The sequence below is a fragment of the Danio aesculapii genome, chromosome 12 (genome assembly GCF_903798145.1).
Source record: "Danio aesculapii chromosome 12, fDanAes4.1, whole genome shotgun sequence".
Taxonomy (NCBI): domain Eukaryota; kingdom Metazoa; phylum Chordata; class Actinopteri; order Cypriniformes; family Danionidae; genus Danio; species Danio aesculapii.
Window position 1 is genome coordinate 36985907 of NC_079446.1, and position 16913 is coordinate 37002819.

The 16913-nt window shown below is 35.9% G+C and overlaps 1 protein-coding gene across 13 annotated transcripts in view; it reads right to left on the minus strand.

Moving 5' to 3' along the window:
• The window catches only part of camk2g1 (calcium/calmodulin-dependent protein kinase (CaM kinase) II gamma 1), a 164185-nt gene extending 147771 nt beyond the window's left edge, over positions 1-16414 (minus strand). For 9 of the 13 annotated variants that reach the window (XM_056469144.1, XM_056469139.1, XM_056469138.1 and 6 more), the window contains exons 1-2: positions 16229-16413; positions 12509-12603 (exon numbers count right to left, since the gene is read on the minus strand). In XM_056469144.1, the coding sequence (XP_056325119.1) occupies positions 12509-12603; positions 16229-16293 (160 nt within the window). In that variant the 5' untranslated portion in view covers positions 16294-16413. Of the gene's footprint in view, positions 1-12508; positions 12604-16228 lie in introns of all 13 variants that reach the window. The other 4 variants (XM_056469135.1, XM_056469148.1, XM_056469147.1 and 1 more) reach the window with 2 other exon arrangements.
• Between the last annotated feature and the right edge of the window lie 499 nt (positions 16415-16913).

A 16913-nucleotide genomic window follows, 5' to 3' on the forward strand; every position in this document is an offset into this window, starting at 1 on the left:
ATAAACAGTTCACGTTTTCCAATTAAAATGTACAAAACAGTGCTGAAATAAATATTTGCTTTAAGTTGCATTTAAAAATACAGTCAACAGTGGACTTTAAAACAGGCAATCTCATTAACAATATATTCATACTCCTTCACTGAACCAACACTGTAAAAAATGCAGGGTTCCACACAATTCATTCATGTTGTCCCAACATAAAACTTTTAAGTTAGCTTAATTGTTTTTACAAATTTAAGTTGAGTGAATATAAAACAATTAAGTTGTCCCCCCAAAAAACAGAAGAATTGTGTTGTTTCTACTCATTTTAAATAAGTAGTCTGAACACGCAGCAAAAGTAATTTTTTGAGTGAAGATAAGGATCCCTGTTTTAGACTGGTAATAAATTATGGGACATGCTTTGAGAAATTTACCAAAACAAAGTAGTCATACTACACTGTGTTTAAGCAAACACATAGTAATCATAAATGTAATTGTGGCTGCCATTCACATGCTTTTCAATTGCTTGCTTTCATGCTCGATTGCAAGCCATGGGGTTGCTTATTCAATAGTGTCGTATTGAGTACTGAAAATAATAGGGTATAGTCTTGATGAAATCTAAACACAAGTGGTCGCAAGAGATGAATCTGAATGCATGTTAATATCAGGTGGAAACCGTAATGCATCTCGGCTGACCACTTGTGATCAAATCGCTGAAAACGCATGTTGATATTGGATGGAAGCGAGCCCATAGAGACTACATCTGCAATGCACATTTGCTTTACGCAACATTTTCAACAAGGCAAACTAGTAGCACGGCAAATATGTGAAGAGGGCAGCTGGAAATGACTATGCCAATGATGAAGCGATGGGGAGAGAGCAGTCGGGAAGATGCATGCAGGGTAAGTGACAGTGATCTTAATAGCCCACGACATGAAAATGCGTTATAACGCTTCTGGTCAGATCAGTCAGAAGGAGAGTACGATGTTGCAGGGCAGGCAAAGCAATTCGCATAGCAGAGGACAAGTCTTCAGACAAGACTGTTTGATCATTTTACTGCAGGGGTCACACCCTTTTAAGCCATTTCTGAGAAATAATGCATGTGTACACAAAACATATATGCATTGTGGGTGTATGCTTATGTGTGCAAACATTGGGACAGGAATCGTAAAACCCTTTGAAAACTGGCCAAGTCAACTGCGGTATTACAATAGCAGAAATGATGGAGTAAATCAGATTCTATGTAGGTTTTTGTCAAACAAAACAAGCAACTAGCCATTTAGGTGACTGGAGCTCAAGTCAGCCTTAGGGAGGTTAAGTCCTCTCAATAGCGGCTTAAACTGAATCCACTAGATCCGAGGAGCTGTTTGAATCTCCAGTGGCACTTTCGTAACTGCTTAAGGTTACGTTTAAACAACATATGTCTGCAAGACAGAGAAATGATGACCACATGAGCAGAAAAATACAAACGCAATTGTAAGAAATGGTTAAGACATCCCCTTCAAGTCTGAGCCACTATTGAATAAGTGGATTAACCTCAATACAAAAGCAATCCCCCCCCTCGCAAGATATGATGTAGACACTACAATAAGGAGATTAAAAAAAGGCAACTTTCTTTAGACTGACCAATGCTTTCAACATTTGTATCAAATTTAACCGAATGCATCATATCGTATTTTAAATGCTCATCTTTATTTCTATAGTGCTTTAACCTCTTAAGGCCCAATGTGTTTTTTTTACATGCATTTTTTATTTCTCTTTGCTATTTGGGCTTATTGGAACCTAATTAGAATATAAATCTAAGTATCATCTTTTGATATGATGTACTTTTAGAGAAAAATGATGTCCATATATGTGCTCTTGTGGTCTGAATTTACATAAAACTATTTTTCCTGAATTTTTTAAAATGCATATATAACATAGAATTTTTTTTAAACTTTGACTATTAGAGAGTAAAAACACATTTTTTCCCCATTTTGGACAGTTAAAAATACGTTTTGGGACATTTCATATGCTGCAAAACAGTTGCAGGATGACACTATATGTCTGTAACAAAATATAAAACATTCAAAGTATTTTAAATAGCCACTGAGCTAAAATGTGCTGCTCACGTATGTGGACACTCAAGCCCTAGGAGGTTATCAATGTAGATTGTGCCCAAGCAGCTTAACATAGAAGTTCTAGTCAACTGAAACCGTGTCAGTTCAGTTTTCAGAGCTGAAGTTCAGTTTAGTTCAGTTCAGTGTGGTTTAAATTTCACTGCTGAAAGTCCAAATACTGAAGAGCAAATCAGTATTTCAATCAAGCAAGCCAGTAAAAGGAGATTAAAGAGATGGTTCACCCAACCTTTTGTTTTGGATTCTTTCTTAACATAAAGCTAGAAACCTGCAACCAGGGCTACATGATATTGGAAAATCTTGACATTGTGATATTTTTTTTCTCTGCAATAGAAAAATGCAATTTGACCAGATGACTTAACAGCTCTATTTGCAAAGTTGTTACTGTAGATTGATTGATATGTTTTTGTAAGGGAGTGAAATATAAAAATCTTTGTGTAATTTATTGTATACACACATGTATAATAAACAAAAAGTAAAATAAAACTGTGTTTAGGCAACGCAGTGGTGCAGTAGGTAGTGCTGTCGTCTCACAGCAAGAAGGTCCCTGGTACGAGCCTCGGCTAGGTCAGTTGGTGTTTCTGTGTGTTTGCATGTTCTCCCTGCATTTGCGTGGGTTTCCTCTGGATGCTCCGGTTTCCCCCACAGTCCAAAGACATGCGGTGCAGGTGAATTGGGTAAGCTAAATTGTCCATAGTGTAAGAGTGTGAGTGAGTGTGTATGGATGTTTCCCAGGGATAGGTTGCGGCTGGAAGGGTCATTTCGCTGTGTCATTCCGCTGTGGCGACCCCGTATTAATAAAGGGACTAAGCCAAAACAAAAACGAATGAATGAAAAACTGTGTTTTCTGGTTTTCTGGAGAGAGCCTAGCAGTATTCAGGTACAGAAATTAAATAATCAAATGTAAAATAACATTGCATAGTCTTCATCATATAAGTAATTCAATAAAAAATAAACTTTATTAAGCTTCTTTATGCACTACTAAAATACTTTAAACTCTTAAAAAGCTCATGTAGTTGCAGGCCTTAAAAACATGCAGATGATAAACTTTCACTCTATTATGGTTCAATTCTGCAATGTATAAACTAATCTCCTGTTTTGACCTGTGGTTTCTGGTCATCTATAATGCCAGGGCTGTGCGAATAATCGAAATCAAATCGCAATTTAAAATGTTGTGACTAGCTAAAAATCGCAAGAGGCGGCAAAATGAAATTTAATTTCCCCCGCCTAGAGCAAATGCGTGACTGCCGTCTGTGTGTGATAGTCTTACTCGCCAATTGAGTGAGCACACTTTCATTCTACCCAATCAGAATTGCGCAACCAAACTATTCGGAAAGTCCACAATAAAAATAAATAAATAAATAAATAAAAAAGTACAAACAAACAGCGCTTACGAGTGGGATGAGGGCATTTGCCGCTTCAGAAGCATTAATAGATGAATTAATTACATTAATTCTTTACATTAATTCATTAAATGTTTTCAGTAAGTTAATATTTTTCAGTTTCTTTTTTAACTAATACTAAGCAGTAAGAAGCTAAAATATAGAATATTGAGCTGAAGCTTGACTACAAAATTAAAATCGCAAATCAAAATCGCAATATCTGTCAAAAAAAAAATACAATTGGATATTTTCCCCAAATCGCACAGCCCTAATACCAACTCGACATTCCATATCCTGCGATGTGGCTACTGCGGATATGCATAAAAAAGAAAACAATTCATTTTAAATAATCATAATATTTCATAAGATTAACATTTTAACTGTCCAATTCGAACCTTTAATAAAAAAGTTTAACAATTTTAATTTTCTTTATTCTCTTGCCCAAGAGTCACTTATTTGTATGTTTCATAAACTTCCTTATTCAAAATTAAAATATTCTTTCTGTTTTTAACAATTTATTAATACAAAAACTGAAAACCTGAAAAAAGAATAAGGGAAAAAAAGACGACCAATTCTCAAACTAGATTAAATCTGACCATTTTCATTTGTGCACAATGACGCTGCCTCTTTATAGAAACATGAGTCAGAGAACACCCTTTGGAAAGCGTTTGCACCTCAGTGGGGGGAACACGTGTCTACCAGACCCCTCTACTGTTAATTTTAAAGCTCTTCAACCTTTTGTGTTTTCCGAAAGGCAGAAAACAAGCCAAGCTGTATGTGTAGCATGCACAGCTGCTGTCTTTTCGGCTCAGGAAACCCCTCCCCCACCCACTAATAAGGCTGTCATATGACCTGGCCACAGCGCTAATCACACAAACATTTATCTATGAGAAAAGGCAAGGGATTCCTCTATGTGGCACAGGGTCTTTCTCCGTGTGCTGAGGCTGCAATAAAGGAATGAATGGGTTTTTGAAAAAGTGTTTCACAGATCAGGGCGGTAGGTGCACGGAGAGAGATTCATCCACCCTAAGCCACTGTCAGGCTCACGTGTTGCTTCTCTGTGGTGCACGTCAGGCCACCAGGCAGTAGGGGATTATGGGAGATTTTTGTCCGTTCTCATTCGTTCTCGTCCTCAACTCAGACCATCAACTCATGTCTTGAGCTCCTCGTTTGAGGCAGCCAATCAAATACAGCCAGAGCAAAGCGGTTGCCTAGTTACTGCAACAAGCTCTTGACTGGTCAAAACCACCAGTGAGGGAAGCATTTCAGCAAGACAACTTGCTGAGTGCAATAATTTTTTACAGTTTAGGAATGTCTACATTGTTCTATTGCTGTGAAGGGAACGGTAAAATACCACAACATCTAAATCATGCAGACTGCTGATGAGATAAATAAATGATACTTTGCAATCTATTGCATTGTTTAAGTTGGCTGAATGCAACAAGCAGCATACAATGTGACCAGAGTTGCCAGATTTACGACTCTTTGGTATACAACAAATAACACAACAAATTGAAAATCCCTAAAGCGCTTTCTGTTTGGTAGAATATGGAGGTTACCTAAGGAGGTATTTACACTGAAAAGGCTTTGGAAATCTTTTATACGTTTTGGATATTCATTCACATGACAAAGATGTTTTGGGGGGGCGAAAATGCTAACCTTTGATTTCAAAATGCAATGAATATGATACCATTGTTGTCTCTGTGAAAACTAAAGCAGCCAAATTTTGTGTATATTCAGAAGAAAACAGAAATCCAAAACAAATATTCTAAATAACCAAGTAACCCTTATATATGAAATTCAAATTACGACGTGGACGAGCCCCCATTTGTTATGCCCCGTGGCTCACAAGCACGGAACAAAGAAGAGGGAGCCAAAATTACAGTTGCAATAAAGAATTATTAAACCCCCTGAATTATTAGCCCCCGTTTATTTTTTTCCTCAATTTCTGTTTAACGGAGAGAAGATTTTTTCAGCACATTTCTAAACATAATAGTTTTAATAACTCATTCCTAATAACTGATTTATTTTATCTTTGCCATGATGACAGTAAATAATATTTTACTAGATATTTTTCAAGACACTTCTATACAGCTTAAAGTGACATTTAAAGCCGTAACTAGGTTAATTAGGTTAACTAGGCAGGTTAGGGTAATTAGGCAAGTTATTGTATCATGATGGTTTGTTCTGTAGACAATCGGACAAAAAACTATAGCTTAAAGGGGCTAATAATTTTGACCTTAAAATGATTTTTTTTAATTAAAAACTGCTTTTATTCTAGCTGAAATAAAACAAATAAGACTTTCTCCAGAAGAAAAAAAATGTTATCAGACATACTGTGAAAATGTCCTTGCTCTGTTAAAAATCATTTGGCAAATATTTAAAAAAAGAAAAGAAAAAAAAAAATCAAAGAGGCTAATAATTCTGATTGGAACTGTATATAACAATTTATTAAAGAAACAGTTTTAAACAACTTAAATCAAAAATATGTAAATTAGTGGTGTTTTGGATGCAGGTATATGCCAAAATGTGTAATTTAATGTAACAATGTTGGATGTACAAAATAATTAAACATAACAAATGAAACAAAATCCAGTCCAAAACAGCAGCCTCCTCAAAATGCTGGCCGTACAAACTTTTAAAGGGTCCAGAGAAGTCAATAACAGGTATTTCCTATTATGATTAGGATCAAGGCAGAGCCGACCCTCAATCCTACCCAGACGGATGCATCACATAGGGCATAACATTACATTTTCATTCTATTCACACGAATGAGTACTACACCAAAAAACAACAATGAATGAACCCAAGATCATGTGCACAGACAAGTAGTGACATCAACATCATCAACAAATTCAAATAATTTACTCAAAACAGCTGATTCACTCAGAAATGATGCATGATGGGACTTTCTTCATGAATAGGTCATTGAATCACATTTAAAAAAGACACACTGTTGCCCTTTGAAGCACTTATGTCCTGCTTTGGCTTTGTTTGGAATTATTTTCTTTGGCAAAACAGGAAAAGCCAACAACAAAGGTAAAATGCAACTCACTTAATACTAACATCTTGTTTGTAGAACTGCTGTGCAAAATCAATTCATATGCAATCCCTGAAGAATGAATTGATTAGGAAAAAGGCACTCTGACTAAACTAGGCTATATCACATGACAAATTTAAGAACAATAAATCTTATAAGGCAGTTTTTGCCTCAATATTCTGAATTATAGGGAGATTTTTTTTTTTAAATTGACAGCATTCTAACAAGAGGCTTTAACTCAAACAGAAGGATATTATTGCAGACAATTAATATTACACCCATTCTGTTCTAAGGTGCATCTCATATAAGCATTTTGCTCCATTGTAAATTAAAAATAAATTATTTACTTTCAAAATAATCCCTCGGCCCAGATTGCACATATTTGTGGGTAAAATGCTAAAATACATTTAGGATAGAATCAATCATTCGGCACTTTCTCAAAACTACCAACTAAGCATCATTAGTGGAATAGTGAAGGAACAAAATTCATTAAAAGGAATCTGAATCATTACATTAAACTGAATCATTAGACTCCCGTCCCTTGCAAATTAATCTATTTGAGAATTAAATGCACACACATCAGCGAAAGTAGAGGGAACATTAAACCAGGCATCCATCTCAAATAAGACATGGATGAATTGAACAGAGTTACACCAAGATGACAAGAACCACACCTTTTCCCTGAGAAACCTCTAGAATGTCCATATTAGTGGTCAAAGGGATTGCTTCATAGCCCTTTTCCTCTGCTAACCGGATGGCTGAAGCTCAGACTGGTCCTCTTAATTGGCTGGGCTGCTGGAGACAAGCACTCAACTAAGAAAATGGCTATGCTATAAACAAGACTCTCACTGTCCATGCTAGCCACTTAAATTCACATTAGCTGTGCGGAAAACTGCAAATCAGCAAATCAGGAACGGCAGAAAGACGTACTGCATAAGATACTTACTAACCCTTCTGCTGAGGCAGGTACGATTAGATATATTGCAGCAGACCAAAACTCAACAAGCAAAAGCAGAGCAATACTAGTTTCATTAAAACACAGATGTTGTGAGTGGTTTACATGCAAGTCGAATGATCATCAATAGCTTTGTTTCCACCCAAAGATGCAAATTAATTTAATGCGCAAAAGAGGAATATCGCCATACCTTCCAACACTCCCGTTTTTCCTGGGAGTCTCCCGTATTTTAGCCCCATCTCCCGTTTTGTTATGTCTCCCGAAAAACTCCCGGAAATTAACCCCAAAATGTTGGCAGGTATGAATATCGCATTAAAGACCTGGGAATAAAGCAGCGTTTCCATCCACGGAGTCAAAGAGAACAAAATCGTCACTTCCTGATTAACTAACGCAAACTAACAAAAGTAAAAACAGAATTTATTGAGGTCAGAGAAGCTGCGTGAATCTTTTCCTCATTTAATAAATTACTTGCGCCTCAAAAGACAATGCCGACATACAATGAACACATTTGAAGGCGAAGGATTTGAGACTCAGAGCACAGATGCTCTTGACAGTTTGGAGATAATTAATAATATAATAATGCTAACTGTGCGTTCACACCAAAGGCGCCGAGAGCAACAAAGTTCGCGCTGGCCGCCCTGGTTCGCTCTGCCTTCACAGCTCCGGTGGTGTGAGCGTCACAATTCACTACATTGATGTCGTATTTAAAGGAGCCGTTGCAGCATATAAGGCAAAAAAAAGACATCCCACGCATAAAAATTAGCTCTATAGTAGGGTTGGGTCGATAGACAATCGCAGGTCATGTGGGTCAGGTAGCTGAAACGGTTATGAATTATAAATAATTAATTCACCGCCACCTACGCTGACAATGCCATCGGCCATCGCGATGTTTCACATTAGACATCATACGATGCCAACTTGGTTGACATCGCCCAACCCTACTTTACAGTGTGAAATTGTTGTGCACTTTATCAAATTCATATAACAATGGAAGATCAAGTTGTTGCATGTGGTGTGGCTTTGCTTCACTTATCCAATTTGTCCGTATGTCTGAAATATTCTGAAGCAGCAATAATGTTTTGTACTGTGGTATGAGATTCCTGCCTTTTTAAAGAAAAAATATATATAACATTAATGAACATCAGTAACTTTTTTAAATGTATGTCCCTGTAAGAAAACATCATAAATAATTGGAAATCCGGTGACCACAATAAGCAAACCCCTGGGAACAACTGTGGTTGGAACCAAAGTTGACAGGACTGTGTTCTCTGGACTCCTCTGAAGCGTCGGATTTCTACATTCCGTTTGCTTGGTGCCGAACCGCATCATAGCTCATTACCATAAACGTACTTGATTTCAACTCTACTCGACGCCCACACTGGCGAATACTCGCCGCACCACTGCTCGATGCTTATTGCCGCCGGCTCCCAATGAAAATGAATGACTTCTAGTTACTTTGACGCTCTTACCGATTTTGGTGTGAACGCACAATAAAACTGAAACAGCATTTTAGAATGACCAAAACAACATTTCAGATGCTTTATAATGTGCTAAGCCTGCTGGTTTATCCATTCACACACATTTTTATCATCACATGATCTCTTATAACAAAATCACGTTACTTTTTTTAAAGCACATACTGGAATTTGTTTGGTAAAAGTGTTTCCATTGTAGTTTATGTGCATCTTTTCTTATCAAATAAAACGTTTATCATAACAAGTTTTTATACGCATTTTCAAAACTTATGCACATGATGGCGTTACCATCAACTGTTTTTTTAAGCGCATCTCCAAAATGTGCATAGAAAAAGGTGGATGGAAAATAGCTAACGGCTCATCGTATCACCCTTGCTGAAACACATATCACAATAAAGTAAGTTGAACAGTCAGCTGACCTAGAATTGCCTCAGAGTATGACTCAGCTTAAAGACCTTTCTGACATTCCCACAATACCACACAATTTACCGTTCATCAAAGCGGTTACTCAACATTCAACTGAGAAGACTGAGCACATGCCAATGAAAACATCAATGCAATAGTAACCACCGCAGGGCCTTTAAACACACCTTAATTCTGTCTGTTCCTGGAAAACTATGGAAAAAACATCTATTTTTTACTATAATCAAAAGCAGCTTTGGTCCTCAGGAGCTCCACAAGAAAGCGTGTAAGTTCTGCGACGCCACATGGCACTGATCAACACATGCTTGCACAAATAAAAGGTTTACAAAATTATTGCAAAACTGCAGGTGGGACTATTTGCCAGATTTGCGCTGCAGGGCACAGCACGCATTCTCATGCGTCTCTTGAAGTTCTGAGAAAAACAGGGCTGGACAGAGGCAGAAGCAAACACTTCTGCATGCTTTTCCTCTACAGAAGCATGAACACACTGTGCTCTTTCTGAAGAACTGCGACCGGGCCAGCAGGGCAGGTTTCAACACACAGCTACACGTCTGTAAAGAGCGCCTGTCAAGGGGAGCTTGGTTTCCTTTCCTTGATGCATTTCCTACTGAAACAGGAAGTTGGGGTGGGAAATATCCAATGAGATTGAAAGAGCTGTGGACTTTCTGTTGCTTTTTATCTTTATTTGTTTTGATGCTGAAACCCCCCTTTTGTCTTTGACACAGTGATAAATATTATAAATGAAATAATATTTAAATAACACTGTTGTCAAAAGCAGTGGCTGACAGGGTTGTTAAAAGGTAATATATAAAAATATCCACCAATAACAAGCAATTTTTTTAACTTAAATTATTATTAAGTCATAAGGGTCATTTTTTATGAAATTTAAATGTAGACATTATCTGAAAACTGACTAAATGTGCTTTCCACTGGTGTATGCTTGGTTTGTTAGGATTTGACAATATTGAGAAACAGATATGTGAAAATCTGAAAAAAATCTGAATATTGAGAAAATTGCCTTTAAAGCTGTTCAAATAAGGTTCTTAGCCATGCATATTACTTATCAAAATAACTCTTAAGTTTTAGTTTAACCCTAATTATGCGTTTTTGAAAATGACCTTCCATGCATTGTGTAACACAGCTCTAAGTGATGTGAAATGTCCAGTTAAGGCTTAAATCTGTAAATACACCGTGTTTGAAACTATTGATTCATCTATAAAAGAGTCGACTCATAGTGGTTCGAATGAATCGCAGCGGTAACGAGTCTTTAACCGAACCAGCGTGACGTCGATTGAAACTCAAGCCCCTCCCATTTGTTGCACGTGTAGACCCGGGAAAATTTAAACTCCTGGCCCCACCCACAAACAATGTAGAAAGAAAAAGAGGAAGACGAACACTGTAGCAGATCCTGGTTGAATCATGTCATGAAGACATCGTGCTCTGAAGTGTGAGGGAAAGCTATTGGTGTTTTCCCTAACCAAAGATGAGGCTGTGAAGAGTCAGTGGTTTAAGTTTATTTTTGCAAAAATACCTCAGCATTATAGGCCCAGCCTTGTGCTGTGTTCTCTACATTTTTCTGATGAGTGCTTCAGCAATCTACACACTTACAACGGGGGATTCATCGGCTGTTTGTTAAAGGAAGAATCAGAAAAGATTATTGATGTATGGGACTTTGTTAGAGCTTGACAGGAACTTTAAAGTACACAGTTCATGAAACAGTTTCTTCATCCATTTCACAAGTGTAAGTAAGTGCAATTAAAATGGTTGCCTCCTTGTTTTCTCTAGCTTGCAATGTATTTAATTGTGTTTTGTTACTTGTAACCGCTTGTAATGTATCTGGTTAACTCTCATATTGTGTCTAAGACCACATTGAAAATGCAACGCGTGCCACTTTGTTTACAAATTTAAATGCGTTTAAATGCAATCTACTGTCGTTTGTTGTTGCTATGGCCGCCATCAGCTGCTCCTACACAAGTGCAGTGGTCAAGTTTCAAAATAGTTCAGCTTTTGCCACTGTGTGGATTAATACTGAATGTGTGTCAGTTTTTACTTATGGTTAAGAATAGATGAATATGCTGGTGTTAAACTGCATTGCTTTAATACACTTCTACATTGGGCTCACACATACACGCTGCACTCTGACTACTTCAAAATTGTTGATAAGGCATGGTTGACATCTTTCTCTGTCGACCAATCACAACAGACTTGGTCATCGGACCAATCAGCGCAGATTAGCATCATGCCAAGGTGGGAATTGGGAACAAATGAATCGCTGAACTAATCATATGGGAGTCGTTGGCATAATTAGTTAAAAATAAATGCGTATTATAAGACAATGAAAGTGTTTTTTGACCTTGCATGCATATCAGACAGTTGTTGGAGACCCCAAAACCAAAATATGACCTCTTTAAGATAAGATATCTTTAAGATATATATATAGTGGAAATTTTACAAAATGCCTAATGGAACATGACGCTTACTTAATCTAAGCATTTTTGGCATAAAAGAAAAATCAATTCTTTAACATGGTATTATTAGTTATTGCTACAAATACATTCGAGGAAGACTGGATTTGTGCTCCAGGATCACACATATGATTCAAAACAACTCTAATTGAATAAAAATTCACAAAAAAGGACTTAAAAAACTCATAATTTGTCATGTCAACTTATCCACTGTCAGTGGTTTCAGCAATTTACACAGGCTGTCAGCAGAATGACACTTGATGAAATACCTACTTCTGTTAACCAGCCAATCAACGTAATAATCCATAAATGGTGAAATACCTGGTGATTATTAATCTGACTAACCTCTACATTTTTAAAGAAGGGCATTTGATTGGACAAATAAACCAATGGAAGCATCTGTGAGTGCAAAATTAGTCATCAGTATTATCGGTCCATTATCCCAGCTCACTTAAATGACAATATCTGCAACAAGTTAATTACCATATGTCAACTTACACAAGCACGCAACCATACAGACACCCACAAATAAACAGACATGAACTAAAAGCCTCATAACAACTTCAGATCTTTTCTCCTCCCTTCAGCGCAAGTAAGGAAAAAATAAAACACAAAGCAAATTCATCCCATTGCACTGTATGCATTAAAAGAGTGCTGAATCGAAAGCCTTACCTCTTGCTGACAGTTTCTTTGTGTTAATAATTTTAGCAGCATATTCCTGGCCAGTGGATTTTTTCACACATCTCCGCACCACGGAGAAGGCACCCCTGCACACGAAGAACACACGCTGCTTAATTTCCCTCAAAAGCAAACAATGCACCTTATAGCACATGCAAATTAGCTGTCAGTCATTAATAACGTAATGGCAGTGCTATTATAAATTAGTGATGAAAAGTCTGGCAGTTTGTTTTGAAGAAATGGTTCCAAGCGTCGCATGTTATATGCAATAAAATGGGAAACCTTGTTTATTTAAGGAATTCTTCACCCTTTACTCACCCTCAGGCCACCCAAGCTCTGATTGACTATTCTAATAGAACATTAATAAACTTTTAGCAAGAAAAAGTGGTCCTTCATGATTCATAAAATGCAATGTTTCTGCTATTGCATTTAGCTATACTTGTAATTTATTTATTACATTCCGTGTACAATTTGTTCCCCTACAGCAGGGGTGTCCACACTCGGTCCTGGAGGGCCGGTGTCCTGGAGAGTTTAGCTCCAACCCTAATCAAACACACCTGAACCAGCTAATTAAGCTCTTACTAGGTATACTAGAAACTTCCAGGCAGGTGTGTTGAAGCAAGTTGGAGCGAAAGTCAGCAGGACACCGGCCCTCCAGGACCGACTTTGGACACCCCTGCCCTACAGAATCATGGCAATAAATAAATAAATAAATAAATAAATATATATAAATATATATATATATAAATAAATAAATATATATATATATATATATATATATATATATATATATATATATATATATATATATATATATATATATATATATATATATATATATATATATATATATATATATATATATATATATATATATATATAAATAAAAATATATATATATATATATATATATATATATAAATAAATAAATATATATATATATATATATATATATATATATATATATATATATAAATATATATATATATATATATATATATATATATATATATATATATATAAATATATATATATATATATATATATAAATATATATATATATATATATATATATATATATATATATATAAATAAATATATATATATATATATATATATATATATATAAATAAATATATATATATATATATATATAAATAAATATATATATATATATATATATATATATATATATATATATATATATATATATAAATAAATAAATATATATATATATATATATAAATAAATATATATATATATATATATATATATATATATATATATATATATATATATATATATATATATATATAAAAAATATATATATATATATATATATATTAATTTCAGTAATATTAAATAATATGCAAATTGTAAACTTGTAAAGTAATATTTTTACAATATATAGTCTTTCAGTAGATATATTACATGAGAGACTTGCTTTGCTTACCAAATAAGTGGTTCTAATTGGAATTGCAATGTTACCCTAAAACTAAAAAGTTATTTATTTATTTATTCCATGTTTTAAGTTTTGTTTCTATACTCCCAAAATCATTATGAATGAATCCACAATTTTTTTATTACAAAATTCTCTGCAGAAATAGCAAAAAATGTTTGCAGATTCTGTCTGGACCTCATGAGTAGGCCCACATGGAATCTACGTGCACAGAAATCAGCAGATTTTTAGCCCATCATTGAGTCTATGTATTTACTTGGTAAACGTGTACATTAATATTTATTCAGTTTTTAAATTAATTTCACTAACATTATTGTGATATAATAATAGTAATAAAAAATGTTCATATGATTTAGTTACAATACAGTTTGTAAAGTCATATGTTCTGTCTTTTAGTAGATATATTATATGAGAGACTTGCTTTATTTAAAAATAAGCGGATCTAACTTGATTTGCATTGTAAACATTAAATAAAAAGGTAAAAATGTATAATATTTTATTTAATATATTAAGTTTTTAGTTATGATACTCACCAAATCATTCCGCATAAATCCGCAGATTTTTTACAAAATTCTCCACAGAAATAGCAAAAAATGTCCAGACAGAATCTGCGGACTTCACAAGCTAACATTTGTTTACAAAGGAGAGGGAGAACATACATTTTGTATTTTTCCATCATCATGGTTCTCACTTCTCGCTACAAGCAACAAATAAATGAATATTGCATTGCCATTTCACAGATTCCCAAAGTTATACGCGTCATCACTACTTACTTCTTTTTTTATATATATATATTTATTATCTGTTTTTTGTCCTGTCTCTGTTATCCTGTTGCACTGTAAAAGCTCTGTCACGAAAACAAATTCCTCGTATGTGTGAACATACCTGGCAATAAAGCTCTTTCTGATTCTGATTCTGAAATGGGAAGTTCACAATTCAAACTGTTGTGAATGCTCTCAGAGTTGATGCTGTGGATTAAATATAAAATCTGTGTAAATTATGTTTGGTTTCTTGCACTGAACAAACTGATTTCTTCACAAGACCATGGGTAGCCTATTAATTTTATTTTGCCTGCATAAGCTTTGTGACTCTTAAAGTGCTGTTAGCTGCTGACTTGCATTTTATTAATCCCCAAGGGCCGTGGTTTCAGCTAAAAAACGTCTTTAACTTTCTAATGAAGGAAAAAAAAATGTCACCGCCATCTTGCATGGACTGAGGGGGAGTACATACAAAAAAATCTATCTTTAAATTCAATTAAACCTTAATTGCTTGCGTACTACAAACAGAATTAGCATGAAACAACTTAAAACCCTTAAAGTGAGTCGAGTACCACTCGGTTCGATTCACTCCTAGTAGTGAACGAATCATTGAAGAGATCCGACACAAAAGAACGATTCGTTCACGAATAAGACATCGCGAGAGGTTAGAACATTTAAGCATGACAAGAAAGAACTGCAAACCATCAAACTCTCTCATATCTGCGCAAACTGGACTTAGCATAACAGCAGTCATCTAGCTACCACTAATATGACATTTGCCTCTAGAAAAATGGGCGGCGTTCACAGCAATTCGCATCTGCATGTCAGAAGGCTGTAATGCTCTTCCCAAAAGTGAGATTGAATTCTCAGAAAGGCGTCATTGCTCATTTATTGATTTTTATAATCCCTCTTTATCGCTTCCCTCCTCAGATATTAAAGTGTGATTAACTGTGTGTGCCGCACACTCGATATTTCATTGTAATGTCAAGTACACACCAACATATTCTTTAGTGCACTACACTACGCCGCAATAATTTGAAGCAGCTGCAGAAAGAGCGTTATTTCGCCACCGGTTACGAGCATAAAACAACCCACAATGCTAATGCCAGGAAAAGTGGCAGCCAAAGTAACCGAGAAAACCTTCAGCGAGCCCTTAAAATAAAACAAGGCGTGAACACAGTGCATACTACACACAACATTCTACGCTACAAACGCATTCCTCAGAGCCACTAGAGCCCAATAAACCTGGCATTAAAACCGTCTAAAGCTCAGGTCCGCACAGGGGGCTTGATCGGATCAAGTCCAGAACCGAGTGCCGTACTCAGTTTCTGATCTAGATCGGATCGAGCCCCCTGTGCGTGGCTTTCGGTGAGCTTTACGAGTGTCTTTGCAAGTCATTTTCGCCGCTGTCAACATCCAAAGAAAAGAACGGTGCGAAACAAACAAGAGTAACTTGCGTCGATGACGTCACACCGCTACAATGTTGCGCGCACTTACTTTCCGAGCTCTTCGTAAAGCTGATACTCGTCCGTAAACCTGGTAGAGGTTACAATTGTAGCCATGTTGTGTGTGCGTGCGGGGAGGGGGGTCGATGCCTCTGCTGCTGCGGTTCAGGTTTCGGGAGGAGAATCTCATGTGGTCCAGAGAGAGAAAGAAGGGAGATACAGACGGAAAGAGCGGAGGGGAGGGGCTGTTGGTGGGGGTGGAGAGAACGTCGCGCGAGAACACGCGAGACTTCCCTGCAATGAGCAGAGTCACGGGAAGGGTGACAGGCAGATCGCTTTTGTTCATTTATATATTCATTTTAACGATGGCGAGAGTGGCTTTTAATTCACAGAAACACTTAAAGTTAACCACAAACAAAGAAAAATTGTGTAGAATGTAATAAGGCAGCATAACAACTATAAAACTACATGGGTAGTATCAAATAATATATATATTATGTGTCTATGTGAGTGAGCGTGATTACATTTTATATGTAATACACAAAATTATTCAGAAAGTTTTTAATAATTGTTATGTAAAATAAAATGGTGCTGTTGTGGCCAGTAGGGTATATAATTCTAGTGTAAAATACTATAGATTTTGTTTTTTTTTATGTTATGTTCCAGCTGCCTGCAACCCAGTACCATACACACTCATTCACACACATACACTATGGTCAATTTCATTCATTCATTCA